The 15,216-nt window shown below is 37.9% G+C and overlaps 1 protein-coding gene across 3 annotated transcripts in view; it reads right to left on the reverse strand.

The window, feature by feature from the left end:
- The window catches only part of RASSF6 (Ras association domain family member 6), a 51,756-nt gene that overhangs the window by 34,845 nt on the left and 1,695 nt on the right, over positions 1 to 15,216 (reverse strand). For 2 of the 3 annotated variants that reach the window (XM_075608236.1, XM_075608228.1), the window contains exon 2: positions 4,818 to 4,911. The exons of the other annotated variant lie outside the window; for it this stretch is intronic. In XM_075608236.1, coding sequence (XP_075464351.1) covers positions 4,818 to 4,882 — 65 coding nt within the window. In that variant the 5' untranslated portion in view covers positions 4,883 to 4,911. The remainder of the gene's footprint in view (positions 1 to 4,817; positions 4,912 to 15,216) is intronic. 3 annotated transcript variants of the gene reach the window in all.

A 15,216-nucleotide genomic window follows, 5' to 3' on the forward strand; every position in this document is an offset into this window, starting at 1 on the left:
TAATTGGTGGGTTCCCTATCTCCCCTTCAGGGAGATAGTCTTATAAGCTGTCTCCTCCCATGCCTGCACTCAGACTTGCTCCTGGTCTCATAGCTCTTATATCAGCCACCAACAGCTTTTCTCTGTCTGCCTTGTGCTGCCAGACTCACAGCTCTGCATCAGACTACTGCAACAATGTTGCAGACCTCCATGTGCCTCTTACTGAACAGAGCAGCACAGCAACAGGAACTCCACTACTTTAGGCAGTGCTGTGTCTTATATCACCTAGGAACAGGCACATCTCTGATGTCACTAACCGTGGACACCAGCATGTTGTCACTTCCTATGGGACATATGACACCTCACCAGGGTGTGAAGGCAAACCTCCATGATAATTGCTGGCATAACTTACCAGGCCTTACTGTCAGCAGGAGAGATGACTGCAGCCATTTTACAGCATGGTTACAAGAATAATGATATTTGGCTAAGCGGAAAAAATAACGGATTTTTTAAATGCAGCATACATAAAGCATGCCAGTATGGGAGAGGAAAAAACGTTTGCTTTGAATCCTATACAACAAAATACATTTTTAAAATGTAAAATGTCATAAATTGCGAATGCACTTTGGTAATTTATTTAATAAGTTGGCCCTGAAGGCTACATTACATAGGACGAACCACCTACTCACTAAGAGTCAGAATACTAGAGCATATTCAAAACATAACTTTAGGTTTAGAAAACCATAGTGTGTCTCTACTCTTTAAAAAGTTCCATCAGTCCAATCCATGTGGTCTCATTTATGAAGGAATAGCTTTGGTCAAACCTAATTGGAGAGGGGGAAACCGAATCCAAGACGTTTCACAGCAAGAAACGTTTTAGATTCACTAACTTAAAACATTACAACCCCTAGGCAGGAATATTGACATTGATCTAAATTCTTTCCTGATCTAAATGGGATGCTTTAAGTCTTTTTATGGTTCAGAAATTCCAATCAGATTTTATTGAGTTTAAAAGTTATTTCAATCAGTTATAATCTTTATATGTTTATATAGTATATTTGTTAGCTTCTAAATATAATGTTGTAACTTATCAGGCACAATATTCTGTATTGTAATATGAGTTCATAGGTTCAGTTTATCTCAAATTCATATTAAATGCATTTGTCCTCCATATACACTAATTGTATTTAAATTTGCTAATATACATTTTTCTCTCTTCCCCAGAGCATTTCTTACCATTTATTTCTGTGTTTTCTATTAAACGTTCAATTAATAGAGTATTGTATTGTATTGTATGTCTTTATTTATATAGTGCCATTAATGTACATAACGCTTCACAGCAGTAATACATGTGGTAATCAAATAAATAACAGATAATATAAATAACAGATCATGGGAATAAGTGCTTTAGACATTAAGGAAGAGGAGTCCCTGCTCCGAGGAGCTTACAGTCTAATTGGTAGGTAGGGAGAACGTACAGAGACAGTAGGAGGGAGTTCTGGTAAGTGCGTCTGCAGGGGGCCAAGCTTTATGTATCATGTGTTCAGAATAGCCACAGTGCTATTCATATGCTTCTTTAAGCAAATGTGTTTTGAGTTGAGTCTTAAAGGTGGATAGAGAGGGTGCTAGTCGGGTACTGAGGGGAAGGGCATTCCAGAGATGTGGGGCAGTCAGTGAAAAAGGTTTAAGGCGGGAGAGGGCTTTAGATACAAAGGTAGTAGAAAGAAGACATCCTTGAGCAGAACGCAAGAGTCGGGATGGTGCATAGCGAGAAATTATGGCTGGGACGTAAGGAGGGGCAGAAGAGTGTAAAGCTTTAAAAGTGAGGAGAAGAATGGAGTGTGAGATGCGGGATTTGATCGGAAGCCAGAAGAGGGATTTCATGAGGGGAGATGCTGAGACAGATCTAGGAAAGAGTAGAGTGATTCTGGCAGTAGCATTTAGGATAGATTGTAGGGGAGACAGGTGAGAGGCAGGAAGGCCGGACAGCAGGAGGTTACAGTAATCAAGACGGGAGAGAATGAGGGCCTGAGTCAGAGTTTTAGCAGTCGAGCAACAGAGGAAAGGGCGTATCTTAGTTATATTGCGGAGGAGAGTATTGCTATTCTTAGCTCAATATAGTGTTAATGTTGTCAATCATGATTTTTAATGAATCCGTCACTGAGCCGTCTGTTTGCCGTGACGTCATTTTCTTGGGACTACTTATATCGTGCCAGTGCAGTGTGGTTAACATTGCACCCCTGAGGAAGCTCACATCATTGAGTGAAATATCGCGTAGGGTGGTCTCTATTTGCAAAGTCTCCACAACACGGCAGTTTCCTGCACCTTCTACTCTTGAGGCACTGCTTAATACCAAGCTGTCCGCTGCATTAATGCCCGGGGAATCCGAGAATGCGAGACCTGAGCAGGGAGAGTGTATCCTCTACAGTGTGGAAGCCGGCATCAGAGGAATCCTCCAGCTGGTGTGCGCGTCATAAACCGGGGAATCCGGAAGCGCATCTCACTGCATGAGGGACTTGAGCCGGCTGTGTGCATGATCGGGACGCCGTTTACTTCAGACCCAGAGTGGTCAAACTGCTGTTTATTGCTGTGGAGAATGTGAGTTGATTGAGCTCACCGCTGCAACTATTTTTAACTTATAAAAACTAACTTACACTATGTCCACCTCTTTTTCCTTTTTGTTGATTGGGGGAGTTCCAGTGATACTATCTGATCCAGATCTACATCAGATTGAATCTAACAAACGCCTGATTTAATTTACCACCATGTGAGTGGGCACTTTAAAGACTTCATCTATATCACAATTTGAACTTTATACACATTTTCACTATGTATATTTATTTTTCATATGATTGCGGGGAGTTCTTGCACGTTGAATATCCTGCGACACCTATCAATGAGATGTTGATAAAAATCGCTTAAGATAAGCTGCATTTCCCCTGGTCGGTGATATTAATTGTATTTATTTTCACTCACATATTTCTGTACATTGGTACGTAACAATTCAACATCCATTTGTCACAGAGTTCTTTGGGTTTGCGCTTTATTTCTGTTACAAATTATAGACGCCGTAGGGCTGCTTAAAGAGGAGGTTATAGAGAGAAACTTCTACTTCAGCAAGAAAGAAAATGGATTTTCGCCCTGGACACTGTCAGACTCAGGGGTTTGAATGAATCCCTGGATCTGAGGAGTTTTCTGTGAGATCCCATTAATAAATGGGTCACCTAGTCCTAATTGGTTTTTATAATAATCTTTGATTACAGCTTACCTTAAAATTATTATTGATCATTATTATAATGACTCTGATATTGTATTTATATTGCTCTATCATGAATTGGTGGTTTAGTATTACGGTATTCATATATAATCTGCTTCACTTTTGTATACACTTTGGGGTTGCGTTCCAGGTCTGCGTGCCAATGATGTCACAAGAGGTTGGAGCTACAGAGGCTTGTTGCTTCTGGATATACGTGTTAGCGTTGTGTTTCAGTGACGCCACCATGACAGAATGCTGTCTGCCTGATCCAATGACATTTGGTCACTTTATGATCAGTACAGAGATTTATGCAGTGTTGCAGATGCATCTTATTCACGATTGCACTGCAGTAAGTAACTTTATTATAATTTGTTAGTAGCATTTTATTATAAAAGATGGTATATTGTTTTTATGTATCTTGAATATGTGTATAATATAGCATTGTGCTTGCACATTATATAAAGTTTCTTTATTCAAGTTTTTTCTATTCTTAATCACTAATGTCACTTCCTGTTCACTTGTGTTTGGTGGCAAATGTGGCTTTACATATGTGCCTGATTCTGTAATTTTCCGCTCATGAATGGTCTGTGTTGGACCTGAAACGTTGTGTTTCCCCTTTGTTCCTAAAATAAATGATAATCTTTTGAAAAGAGTGTAAGTAGAGCTTTTTGCTCAATTGCTATTAGAAGAGATCCTGCTTTTGCTGGTTTTTGTTTTTTTACTGTTGTGTTGGCTACAAATGCAGATTTTCTGCTGTGAAGCTTTTCCTCCATTTCTTCGATTACGAGTATTTAACACAAGATGCTACTGATACCCAATGGAGAATGTAAACAAAGTTTGAGGCAAACATTTCTCCTTTAAGCAGTATAGAATAATATGTTAAAGCTACAGACCAAGCAATATCCTACTTGTATTCTTTTTTAAATAAACCCGTACTGTACTATGAGAAAATGTGTTTTTTTTTTTTAAACCATCTCAGCATTACTTATGTATTATAATGTAGCAAACCATTTTTATTTCTATAGCAAACATTTACAAAGTCAGGCAGACTGCAGAATACTCCTCTGCAGCAATTTAGTGAACCCCTGAGCCGAATCTTCGCCGATCAATCACAGGAGAACGGATCGATTGGCAACTTCACCAATTATGTATCATTGTGTGGATTGTATTGATGCACGTATTAAAAGGAAATAAAAAATAAACTAAAAAAAGGCAGCTTGGACTGCTGCTTTAAGGTTAATAAGTGGTTAGATTCTCTGCAAACCCAGATTTTCTCAGCGACCACATCTCACAACATGTTTTGTATCTGTAAATAGTTACCAGGTGCACATGCAAATATAATCAATGGCAATTTTTTTGCATTGTAAATGATGCATAGACTGTGAAAACTAAGTGAACTTCTTGAAACACATTTAAAAAAAATGAAACTATAAAAGGGGCATTAAAAATAAGGGTGCATTAAAATGGAGCCGATTTAATTTTATAATCAATTTATTTAAATAACTTTTTTTTAAATGAAACTCGCTAATTTATTGCCTCAATGTTAAGATGTAAAGAGTAAAATGAAAATCACGAGTCTCACCTGGTGATGTACTTGGTTTCATTAATGAATGCCAAAGGAGGCGGAAGTTGAGAGTTCTTTGCCATTTCTATATTAATCCGAATCAGCTACAACTCTGCACAGAGGAAATAAACTGATTATTGACGGACAATTCTTTCTTTGTTAAAAATGAAAGTAAAAGTTGTTGATGTGATGCTTGAAATGGGAGCTAATGTTACCCATAATGTACTGTAATCCATATTAATTTGCCCAACAGTTTAATGGTTCCTAATTAAAGAATAGTGTGCCATCATACAATGTAAGATACTTCAAAATCTGCTTTGGAGAAGAGTAGTTTTTACTCTAGTAGTAACAACCCATATTTATACAAATCAGATTTAAATGTTTAAGACGTTATAACGATCTAGGGATAACAATGAGCTCTTTGGCTCTAGAAAAGTTAATCTCCAAGGACCCAGATCAGTAAGATTTCGTAGTTTTGAAACAAAATACACTAGTACAAATTTTCCTTGCATAATAATATCTTATATAGTGCCAACAGTACTGTACTGTACAAATTTGAAGGCACAATGGGGAGGGATTCACTAATGGTAGATAAATGAAAAAAATACTGAGGTTAATCAGTATACAGTATGTCACATTTTATGGATCATCCTATTCATTAAATATTGCCATATTGCATACATATGACCCCCTTCATGAACAATCTAACCCCACACATCACCTATATGGACAACCTCCCTAGAGCAACACACATATATAAACAGTCTTGTTCCAATGTACGTAAGAGAACAGGAAAAAGTACTCACAATCTGAGTCCATCCGGTACCACTGCGTGCATCACGTTAGCAGCTTGCTAAGAGGAATCCAGGTAGGTACAAAATGGAGCACAGCTTTGCCAAAATATGGGGCTACAAATCAAAAATTAACTTAAAAAAAACTTTAATTTACTCTGGTGACAACATGGAAGACAGGTCAGTTACTCTAATGCGTTTCGCACAAACGTGCAAAAGCGTTAGTGACTGACCTGTCTTCCACGTTGTCACCAGAGTAAATAAAAGTTGTTTTTAAGTTAGTTTTTGATTTGTATTTTTACAAAGCTGTGCTCCATTTTTTACCTACTGTACCTGGATTCCTATCTGACCATATGCACATATGAATATTTTATCTTTTGTGTTTCATTTGAAGGGTGTTTGTTTTATGTTAACCCCTTGAGTGCCTGAAGGCATTAATTTTCAATATATTGATAGCCTTGGACATCAGGGGTTAATAACTTTTCTGTTTTTTTGTACAAATTCTATTACATAACCTATGGCACAATCGGTGGCTATGAGGCTGTTAATGGCTGTTATTCATAACACTGAATTAATTAAAGCAAGTAACGTTTATACCTTATTCACTAAAATAATTATATGTAAACATAATGGCTGTAATTACACTCTCTAGCATAGGATTAACGTCACATTATATTATTTTGGGATAAAGCGGCGTTGTCTTCAAATAACGGGATGTTTTGAAATCTTGGCTTTACTTCTATTCAGATTCTGAGGGGAGAGATAGATACTGTTGAGAGAGAGACAGATGTAGCGCTTTAAGCATAAGATATGTGTTCAGTAAAGCCGTTATTACATTCTTGTGGTGTGATTATTACTAGTATTGGTTCCTGTGTGTGGATCATCACACTACGCTGGGATCCCTCACAGGTGGAGGCGCTGCACCAGAGCAGACAAGTGACACCCCAGGCTCCCAGAGTCTCAGGCCTTCTGGCAGCCAGACAGGTAATGGCAGCTACATTTGCCAATGTTACAGGAGTTATTTTATAGGGTGTAATTCAATATGCTTCGAAGTGGAGCTCTTAAATAGTGCATGCACATTTGTTCTGTCTCCAGTCTATTCCAGCCCTTCCTGGTTTCTGCTATTGCCCTGGCAACCCCCTCCTCTTCTCTCCGAGTTGGGCTGTGCCTCCTCCCTTTGCCATTTGATGCAGTCCAACCTTCTATTCCCCCTCTGTGTCATGTCCTGTCCTTTCAGAGTGTGCCTCCCTGCAGCAAGGTTCTCACTTTTTTACCCTGTGAGAAGCATTTGTTTTTTTACCTATTCCTATTCCAATTCCCATTACATGTTCCCAACCCTTAGTGTGCATTTCCCAGTACTTTATCCCCCTTTAATTTCTGCTTTGTACCTCCCCCCAATAAACAATTCAGAAAAAAAGAAGCACCCCCCCCCCCTGCTTGGAATAGGGATTGAGTTGAACTGTTTGCCTCTACTCACTAGCCACAATGTGCATGAGTAATGGAGTGTATTTTTTTAATGTATGGCTTTCTGTGTACTCCTGTAAATATAGTGATGATGCTAAACAAAGTTTAGGATTTTTCTGAATTTGTCATAGCTGCTTTAGATTTTTTTTTTTTTTTACAATTTGGGTAATTTGTGGGTGTTCTTACAATAAATCTATCTTGCCCTGTACCAATACTTCTAGTGGAACAGTGCACATTTGTCAATATTACCGTACTAAACCTGGGAATACCTTATATAAAATACAGTAGCCTTGATTACCAGCATTAACCATAGCACTGCCTTGTGAATCTCGGATAATTATGATTTAGGTTCAAATGAGCTTATTTGCATCCAGTTTAACATACCAGGACTAAAACTGAATGCAAACCTTTCAGCGGGAGTAAAACATGATTAATGCGACTTTATTTTCGTTGACAACAATTGTTGTACTTTTAACACAACTTGGCTTAATGCCATGTTTAATAAGCTAACGTGTTACAGTAAATCCAAAAGTAAATCTATGAGAAGGTCTTTAACATACTGGGTGGATGAATCTGGATTGATAATTGTTTGACATTTTAACTCTAATTCTTTCTCTCAGGTAGAATATGAAAAACCAGTTTGACAGAACATTTTATAATCTCACAAACAAACAATATGCCAAGGATTTACGTAAACTCATCAGTAAACAGTACTGTGTAATGTTCTACTGGATCAATATTGTTTTGTGTATGTTTACATCTACAAATGATAAAATTGTTTATTCTTCAATCAGAGATCACAAGACAAAAGGTTTATTTTTAGTCCCTGTGAAATAATAGTTTCTACATAACGACAATGCATTTCAGAATGACATTTCACTAAATACTGGTATGTGGCAATTTTATTATCTCAGTTCACATAACTTTTAGGACATTATTCTATATGCGACACAGAGGCTGCTCAGGTTATTTTCGGCTAAAAATCCCCATTGAAGCAGCTAGTTCAGCATAAGTAGAATTAGCTCCTTAATGCGTTATTTTTTTGTGCTTGTTCCTTTTTTGTAATGTACAGTATGCTTCCTGAAAGATTTCCGTTTTCTGGTGTGTGCTTATGGGAACCAATAATAAAAGAAAGAATGGTCACTATTAAAATACATGGCTTATCCCAATTCATTACCTTAGTGCCCAGTAAAGAAAGTAAATGCTTTACTAACCGCTAAGGTAATAAATGTTCTAACCTTTTCCACCATCCCACCCCCCCCCCCCAGGAGACCTAACCACCCAATACAAGGCAACACCCCCCCCCCCATATCTTCCCCCACCCCCACGCAGTAAGGGGCAAAAGTCCGAACAGCCAAATGTGGAAAATAGATTTGTACCCATTGAAAGCATTAAAAAAATACATTATAACAAAATAGACATTACAATAAATAAAAATCATAATAAAATCTAACAAAAAGGAAAGTGCTCAAAGCGCAACTGCTTACAAACAATATGTGTGGTGACCACTAGTGACTAAATATAATCAAAAAGTGTACAGAGTACTTATACATATAATCAAGGCTGCCCGATAAAAAAAAAACTGACCAGACAAGATCAGGGAAACTTACATATAACAAATACAAACCAGCACCTCAAAAAAGTCCAATAAATGCAAATATAAGGTAATATGAAAACCTTATTACAGAAGTCCAATCTGGAACATCCGGATCAACTTGAATAATCCACGAAGAAGTTTACTCAGGACATGTGGAATTAAACACAAAGGACAATCATAGTGTGTACTGCTGCAATAAAAGAATTTCACTGAGAGCTGCTGGGCTGTTTTCACAATGCCTTAAAGGCTGTGCGCGTCTCTCACAATCAACTGTAACCTCTGACCCTACGCATTACGTGACTGCGTCACTTCCTCAGGGGTATATACCATTGTGAAAACAGCCCAGAAGCTCTCAGTGAAATTCTCCCCCAACGTCTGCCCATGCACATGAGCTCGGTACACGGAGCAAAAAGATGACATTGGATCGCCAACGCAGATGGCTCCTCCGCTGCAGTGGACCATTGGGAGTCATCTGCCACTGTTTGGATGTGCATATTTAACTCCTATCTTGTTGTGAGTAGGATTCTGGTTTTTGTAAACCGAACCAGCAGCGCGACACAACTCGTGTATTTTTAGACAGACATTGCCTCTTTTATATTTGAATAAATTAGCTTAATGTTTATTTCAGTAGTGTTTTGATTGTTCATTGTTTGTTAGTGTGTTAGTCTGGTCCTGTCTTAGGTGTTTGTTGTTATGTACACTATGATTGTCCGTTGTGATTAATTCAACATGTCCTGAGGAAACTTCTTCATGGATTATTCAAGTGTTTCCGGATGTTCCAGATTGGACTGCTATAATAAGGTTTTCATATTACCTTATATTTACATTTATTGGACTCTGGGGCGCCGGTTTGTATTTAAGCCATTACATCAATTCATTGTCACTGTGAATACCTAGGCCCTCAATGGGGGCCTAGATAGCCACAATGGCAATTATTGTAGACCCTAAATAAATACAAGTATTACCAACCCTGATGAGATGAAAACTGTGGGTCCTCATCCTCAGGAGTACCTGCACAGTAATCCAATAAAGGGGCCAATGCCCAACCATAAAAAAGCTCCACAAAACAATCACAGCCCAAGGGCCAATAAAAATAAAACTCTAAATAATCTCTGCCCGATGGCACAAAAATAAACCAAAAACAAATAATCAGGAAAAATAAATCCCTGCCCAATGGCACGAAAGTAATCAAAAAGTTTTAAACAGGTCAAATAGATCCAGGCCTCATGGACTTTTTCCAATCCACTGGCATCCTGGGTGAAAGTTAATGGATTCTCATCTTGTCCAGAGGCAAATGATTGATCAGTTGAATGAAAAGTCATCTCTGGTATTTCTTCTTTTCTTCATTTTTTGAAAGCTATCTTCTTTCTTATCCAATTAGGTTATGCATGATGTTGACTCACAGTCTTCTTCCGGTCCCATGTGATTCATTTCTTTTAAGGTGACCTCATAGCCAAGAAGGGCAGGAATCACATGGTACATAAACCAATCTGCTTGCTTGATGTACCATGCGATTCCCTAAATTTTGTTTAAGAGGTCAATCTCAATTAATGGGATCACTTGGCACATCAACCAATAAGATTACTGTAATTGGTCTAATGTGATTGCACATGCTTTATTTAAGGACTGTAATGTCTCATTTGACCAGAAGAAGATTACGAGTCAACATCATGGATGAAGAAAGATGACTGCTTTCAATAAATTATGAAAAGAAAAAAAGAAATACTCACTGGAGGCTGCTCTTCAATCAATAGAGGATTAATGGATTCGGGTCAAGTTTAGGATTCATCAACCTTCACCCAGGATGGTAGCGATTTGCAGGGCCATCGGGCATGGATTATTTTGCACAAATTTACTGTTTTTATTTTTATTGGCAATCGGGTTGAGATTGTGTGGTTGTGGATTTTTATGGTTTTGCATCGGTCCTTTATTGGATTGATATGCGGGTGCCCCTGAGGATGAGGAGGATGGCCTTCATAGTGTCAGGAGTAAGCAATATTTTGTATATATTTAGGGTCTACATTGATTGCTAATATGGCTATCTAGGCCCCCATTGAGGGCCTAAGTAGCCACAGTGACAATCAATGGATGTAATGGTTTCATTTAAAAAAAAATGTTTTATTGTAATGCCTATTTTGTTTAATATATTTTATTTATGATTTTCAATGGGCAAAAGTCCAAAAGTCCTATTAGCCACATTTGGCTAATAGGGCTATTGTACATTACAGTAGGGGGGAGGGAATTTTTTTGGGATAGGGAGGTGAGTGATGGGGTAGTTACCACTGGGTGGGTGGTTAGGGATCCCAGAGGGTGTCATGAAGGGCTTACCCCTTCATAACGTTAGTGGATAGCCAGTAAGGTTATCAAGGGCGGTAAGTAAATATCTTCATCAATTGTAAATTGTAAAATTTTTCCATTATACGCTGTAGCTTACCATCGATTTTTAATGTGGCTATCTAGGCTCCCATTGAGAGGGACTAGGTAACCATAGTGACAATCAATGATTTTATAGTTAAAATATATTTTTAATAGTTTACCCCTGGAGGGTGGTTAGGGGGGAGTGGGAGGGGTTAACCCCTTGGTTACCTTAGCAGTTAGTCAAGCATTGCAATGCTTCACTAGCCACTAAGATGGCAAATGAGGTACAATAATGTATTTTTTTCTGTATCAACCCCTTTGGTGCCGGTGGTATACTTTGTTAACCACAGGCATCAAATGGGTTAATGATGCAAGAGGTGGGCAGGCCTTAAAGGCTATAATGACTAGCATAGAATTGTGATAGGGTGGCTGCTCTGCAGCCCAGGTAAAGCAGTAAGTCTAAGAATAAAATACAACTTGGTGGGTCCTTCTGCTCAAGCACTTGCGCCTAATTCTGGATGGGAGTTTGCATATTAAGCAGTACTTCCCAACTTATTTAGGGTTAAAAAATATAGTTACATAGTAGACAAGTTTGATAAAAGACATACGTCCATTAATTACAACCTATGTTACATTTAGACGACAGATACTTATCCTATATTTGTATTTACAGTATTTTGTTCCAGAGGAAGGCAAACAAAAAACGCTAGTGAAACATCATCCAATGCTGTCTCATAAAGGGGGAAAAAAATCCTTCCTGACTCCAGTAATGGCAATCGGATTTCTCCATGGACCAACATCTTTCTTATGTTTACAGAACTTATTTGGTATATCCCTGTATACATTACCTTTCATTTCTAAAAATATGTTCAACTTTTTTTTTTTTCCAGATATCCGCCATCAGTTTCCATGGGTAATGAATCCCACATTTTAACTGTCCTTACTGTAAAGAAGGTACAGAGAGGTAGGACTGCAGAGCACTACCATTATGCAGGAAAAATCTAAAAGGCAATGATCCAGAGTGGACTTCCATAAAAAATTGTTTATTAGATCATGTGTCCACAGAAGAGTTTAAAAAAAACATACCTACTTGTTTCATAGGGATAAGGGATAAAGCACAGTGTGCGTGAAATGCGTAGGTGCATTTTTTTCCCTCTTCTGTGGTCACATGATCTAATAAACATTTTTGTTTATGGGAGTCCCCCCTAGATCATTGCTTTCTACATTATTGCTGCATACTGGTAGTGCTCCGCAGTCCTACCTCTGTACCTTTGATTCCTACCACAGCGGATTCTGCACACCAAAAGGACCTCCAGATGGACTACAAGGATGGCTAATGGGCACTCTGGAACATATGTGAGTTACCCCCTGTGACACCTTGAGCTATTTGTTATATTCTTTAATCATTATATTATGGGAGATGTATATTGTGCAATTTTCTCACTTGTGGTGATCTTTTTTAGACACCATTAGGCACTATTCTTGCCACAAGACAGTTATTTTATGAACACAACATACAGTATATCCTTTTGAAAGGAGGTTCCGGTCTTTATTATTTATTCATATATTTGGTATAGAGCTTTTTGTTGTGCCTGAGCACTGGATTCCCTTGGACATTTCTCTTCCTTTAAAAGAACCCTTTCCTTTGTTGCTGGTGAAATCTCCTTTCCTCCAACCTTAAGGGATGACCCTGTGTCATTTGTACTACCCTTGGGATGAATTGTTATTTTGAAAGATCCTTGTATTGACCCCAAAGATAAGTTATATATATTTATCATATCCCCTCTTAGATGCCTCTTTTCTAAGTAAACAAATCTAAATATATTTATAAAATATTTTTTTTAGTGGTGCCCAAAACTGTACTCCATATTAAAGGTGTGGTCTTGCTAGTGCTTTATACAGTGGCATAATTATGCTTACTTCCCTTCCATCATACCCTGTTTATTGCAAGATAAGATCTTATTTGCCTTTGCAGCTACGGCCTGACATTGGGCACTATTGCCAAGCCTGCTGTCTACAAACACTCCCAAATCCTTCTCTCTCAAGGATTTCTCATTTTGCCCTATTTAATGTGTTGTCTATTAATTCTTGTTTCCCAAATGCCTAACCTTATATCTGTATCAAACCTCACCTGCCAAGTTTCCAGTCTATCCAAGTCTATCTGGAGAGAAATTACATACTGTTCTGATTTTACTACCTTACACAATTTAGTGTCATCAGCAAAAATGGAGACAATGCCAACATAAAGGGCAGTAATAAACGCGTTAAAAAGCAGGAGTCCCAGTACCGATCCGAACATTAACCCAACCTGAAAAGGGTCCATTTTATGACAACTTTGTTTATCCTTCAACCAGTTTTCCATTCAGTTGCAAATATTTATACCGAGTCCAATTTCCATTATTTTGTTCACTAACCTCGTGTGTCACCGTATCAAACTCTTTTATCAAAATCTAAATTGACCACATCAAACTGCATTACCCTGGTCTAAATTGCTACTTACCTACTCAAAGAAACGAATAAGGTTAGTTTGGTACGACCTATCCTTCATAAATCCATGCTGACTATTACTAATAATATTCTTATCTATTACGTATTCCTGAATATTATTCCTGTTTTAAACCTTCAAGTAGTTTCCCCATTATTGATGTCAGACTCACAGGTTTATAATTTCCCAATAGTGATCTAGCTCCCATTTTAAATATAGGCATCATATCTGCTTTAGGCCAATCTTGTGTTACTGATCCTATGGAAATGGAGTGCTTGATTATTACATGTAATGATTAGGCTATTACTGAACTTAACTCCTTAAGATCCCTTGTGGGTATGCCATCGAGGCCAGGTGATTATTTTCTTTAATTTTATCAAGCTGAAAAGAGTTGAGGAAGGTAAACACACAAGCAAAGCTCGAGTATTTCATGCTGTATGAAAGCACAAGGGCTATGGGGAATGCTGAGGAAGGAGCAAAATAGATTTTACAGATAGTTGATAAGGGGCAATGCAGCAGGCTCGGGTGTGGGTATGTAGCAGGGTAACAAAAGTCACAAAAACAAATAAATGAACAGACTAGATGCACCCAGGCTCCAGCACATTAGATATGAGAAGGCAACCGGGGGTAGAATCACTAGCCATCAGTCCATTGCTGGAACTTTTTATTAATAGCATACTTTTCATATTATTTATTTGTTCTAATTTTTAAAATGTCTTTAATAAGCTTATTTTGATCTAAGGGGTAGGAGTTCTAGCACACTACCCCTTTTTTTTTTTTATTTATCCCTGCAAAATTTTGTATATGGATTGCTGTGGTCCTTCAAGGTCCTTTGGGGAGCAACCTCAACCAGTCGATTGTGAGTTCCAAGTGGTAAATATAAACAAAAATGAGTTTGTGTGGCGGGTAATTTTTGCAACATTGGAGGGAGCAAATATAGAATATAATGACTAGTTCAGGTAGCAGGAGAAAAAGTACTGCTCAGTACGGGAGTTAGCATTTGCAGAACATCACGTTGTCCTGGCATCGAGTGGGGTAAAGGCTTAAACTAAAGCTATGTAGGCATACAATAATAAAAACACAATGGCTGCACCAGGGAAACGTAGCAACTGTAGAGTCAATGAATCTCAGCTACATTTATTCATAGTCTGTAGAAATACAGTACACAACATTTCGGGGGAAACAACTACCTTTCCTCAGCTGTATGTCAGTTATAAAGTCTAAATAGTATGGCACATTGACAAAGGGGTATTAATGGGCATATGGAAGTAAGGAAATACATAGTTGTTAACATTATAATGTATGCCAGATGGGGTACTAAGTAATATAGGGTGCCTGGACAGTGAGTAGTTGGTAATTACTGTTTGGAAATATTTTATAAAAGAAAGTTATTTATATTTAATACAGCTAGTAAAGATAATGTTGGAAGTGCCAGGGAGTTCCGCATGCTAGTGTAAAATATTTTCTTATAATTAGCGGGAATTGGCTACATATATTGCCATTCTATGTTCACTGTACTTCTGGGAGTCTATGAAGAATTTTATGGTGGTTCCCTAAAACCACTCAAATTTTTTGTTAAATACCGTTAGTATCATATGTTCTTATGACTTTTCTTGTTGGTGCTGAGATTTACTTTGAAAACTACTGATTTTCAGATACTAGTCTGTTAATTTTGATATATAATTTGTAACGAATATATTGATAATCTGTGTAGATGGTCCT

Source organism: Ascaphus truei, chromosome 1, assembly GCF_040206685.1.
Source record: "Ascaphus truei isolate aAscTru1 chromosome 1, aAscTru1.hap1, whole genome shotgun sequence".
In the NCBI taxonomy this organism is placed as follows: Eukaryota; Metazoa; Chordata; class Amphibia; order Anura; family Ascaphidae; genus Ascaphus; species Ascaphus truei.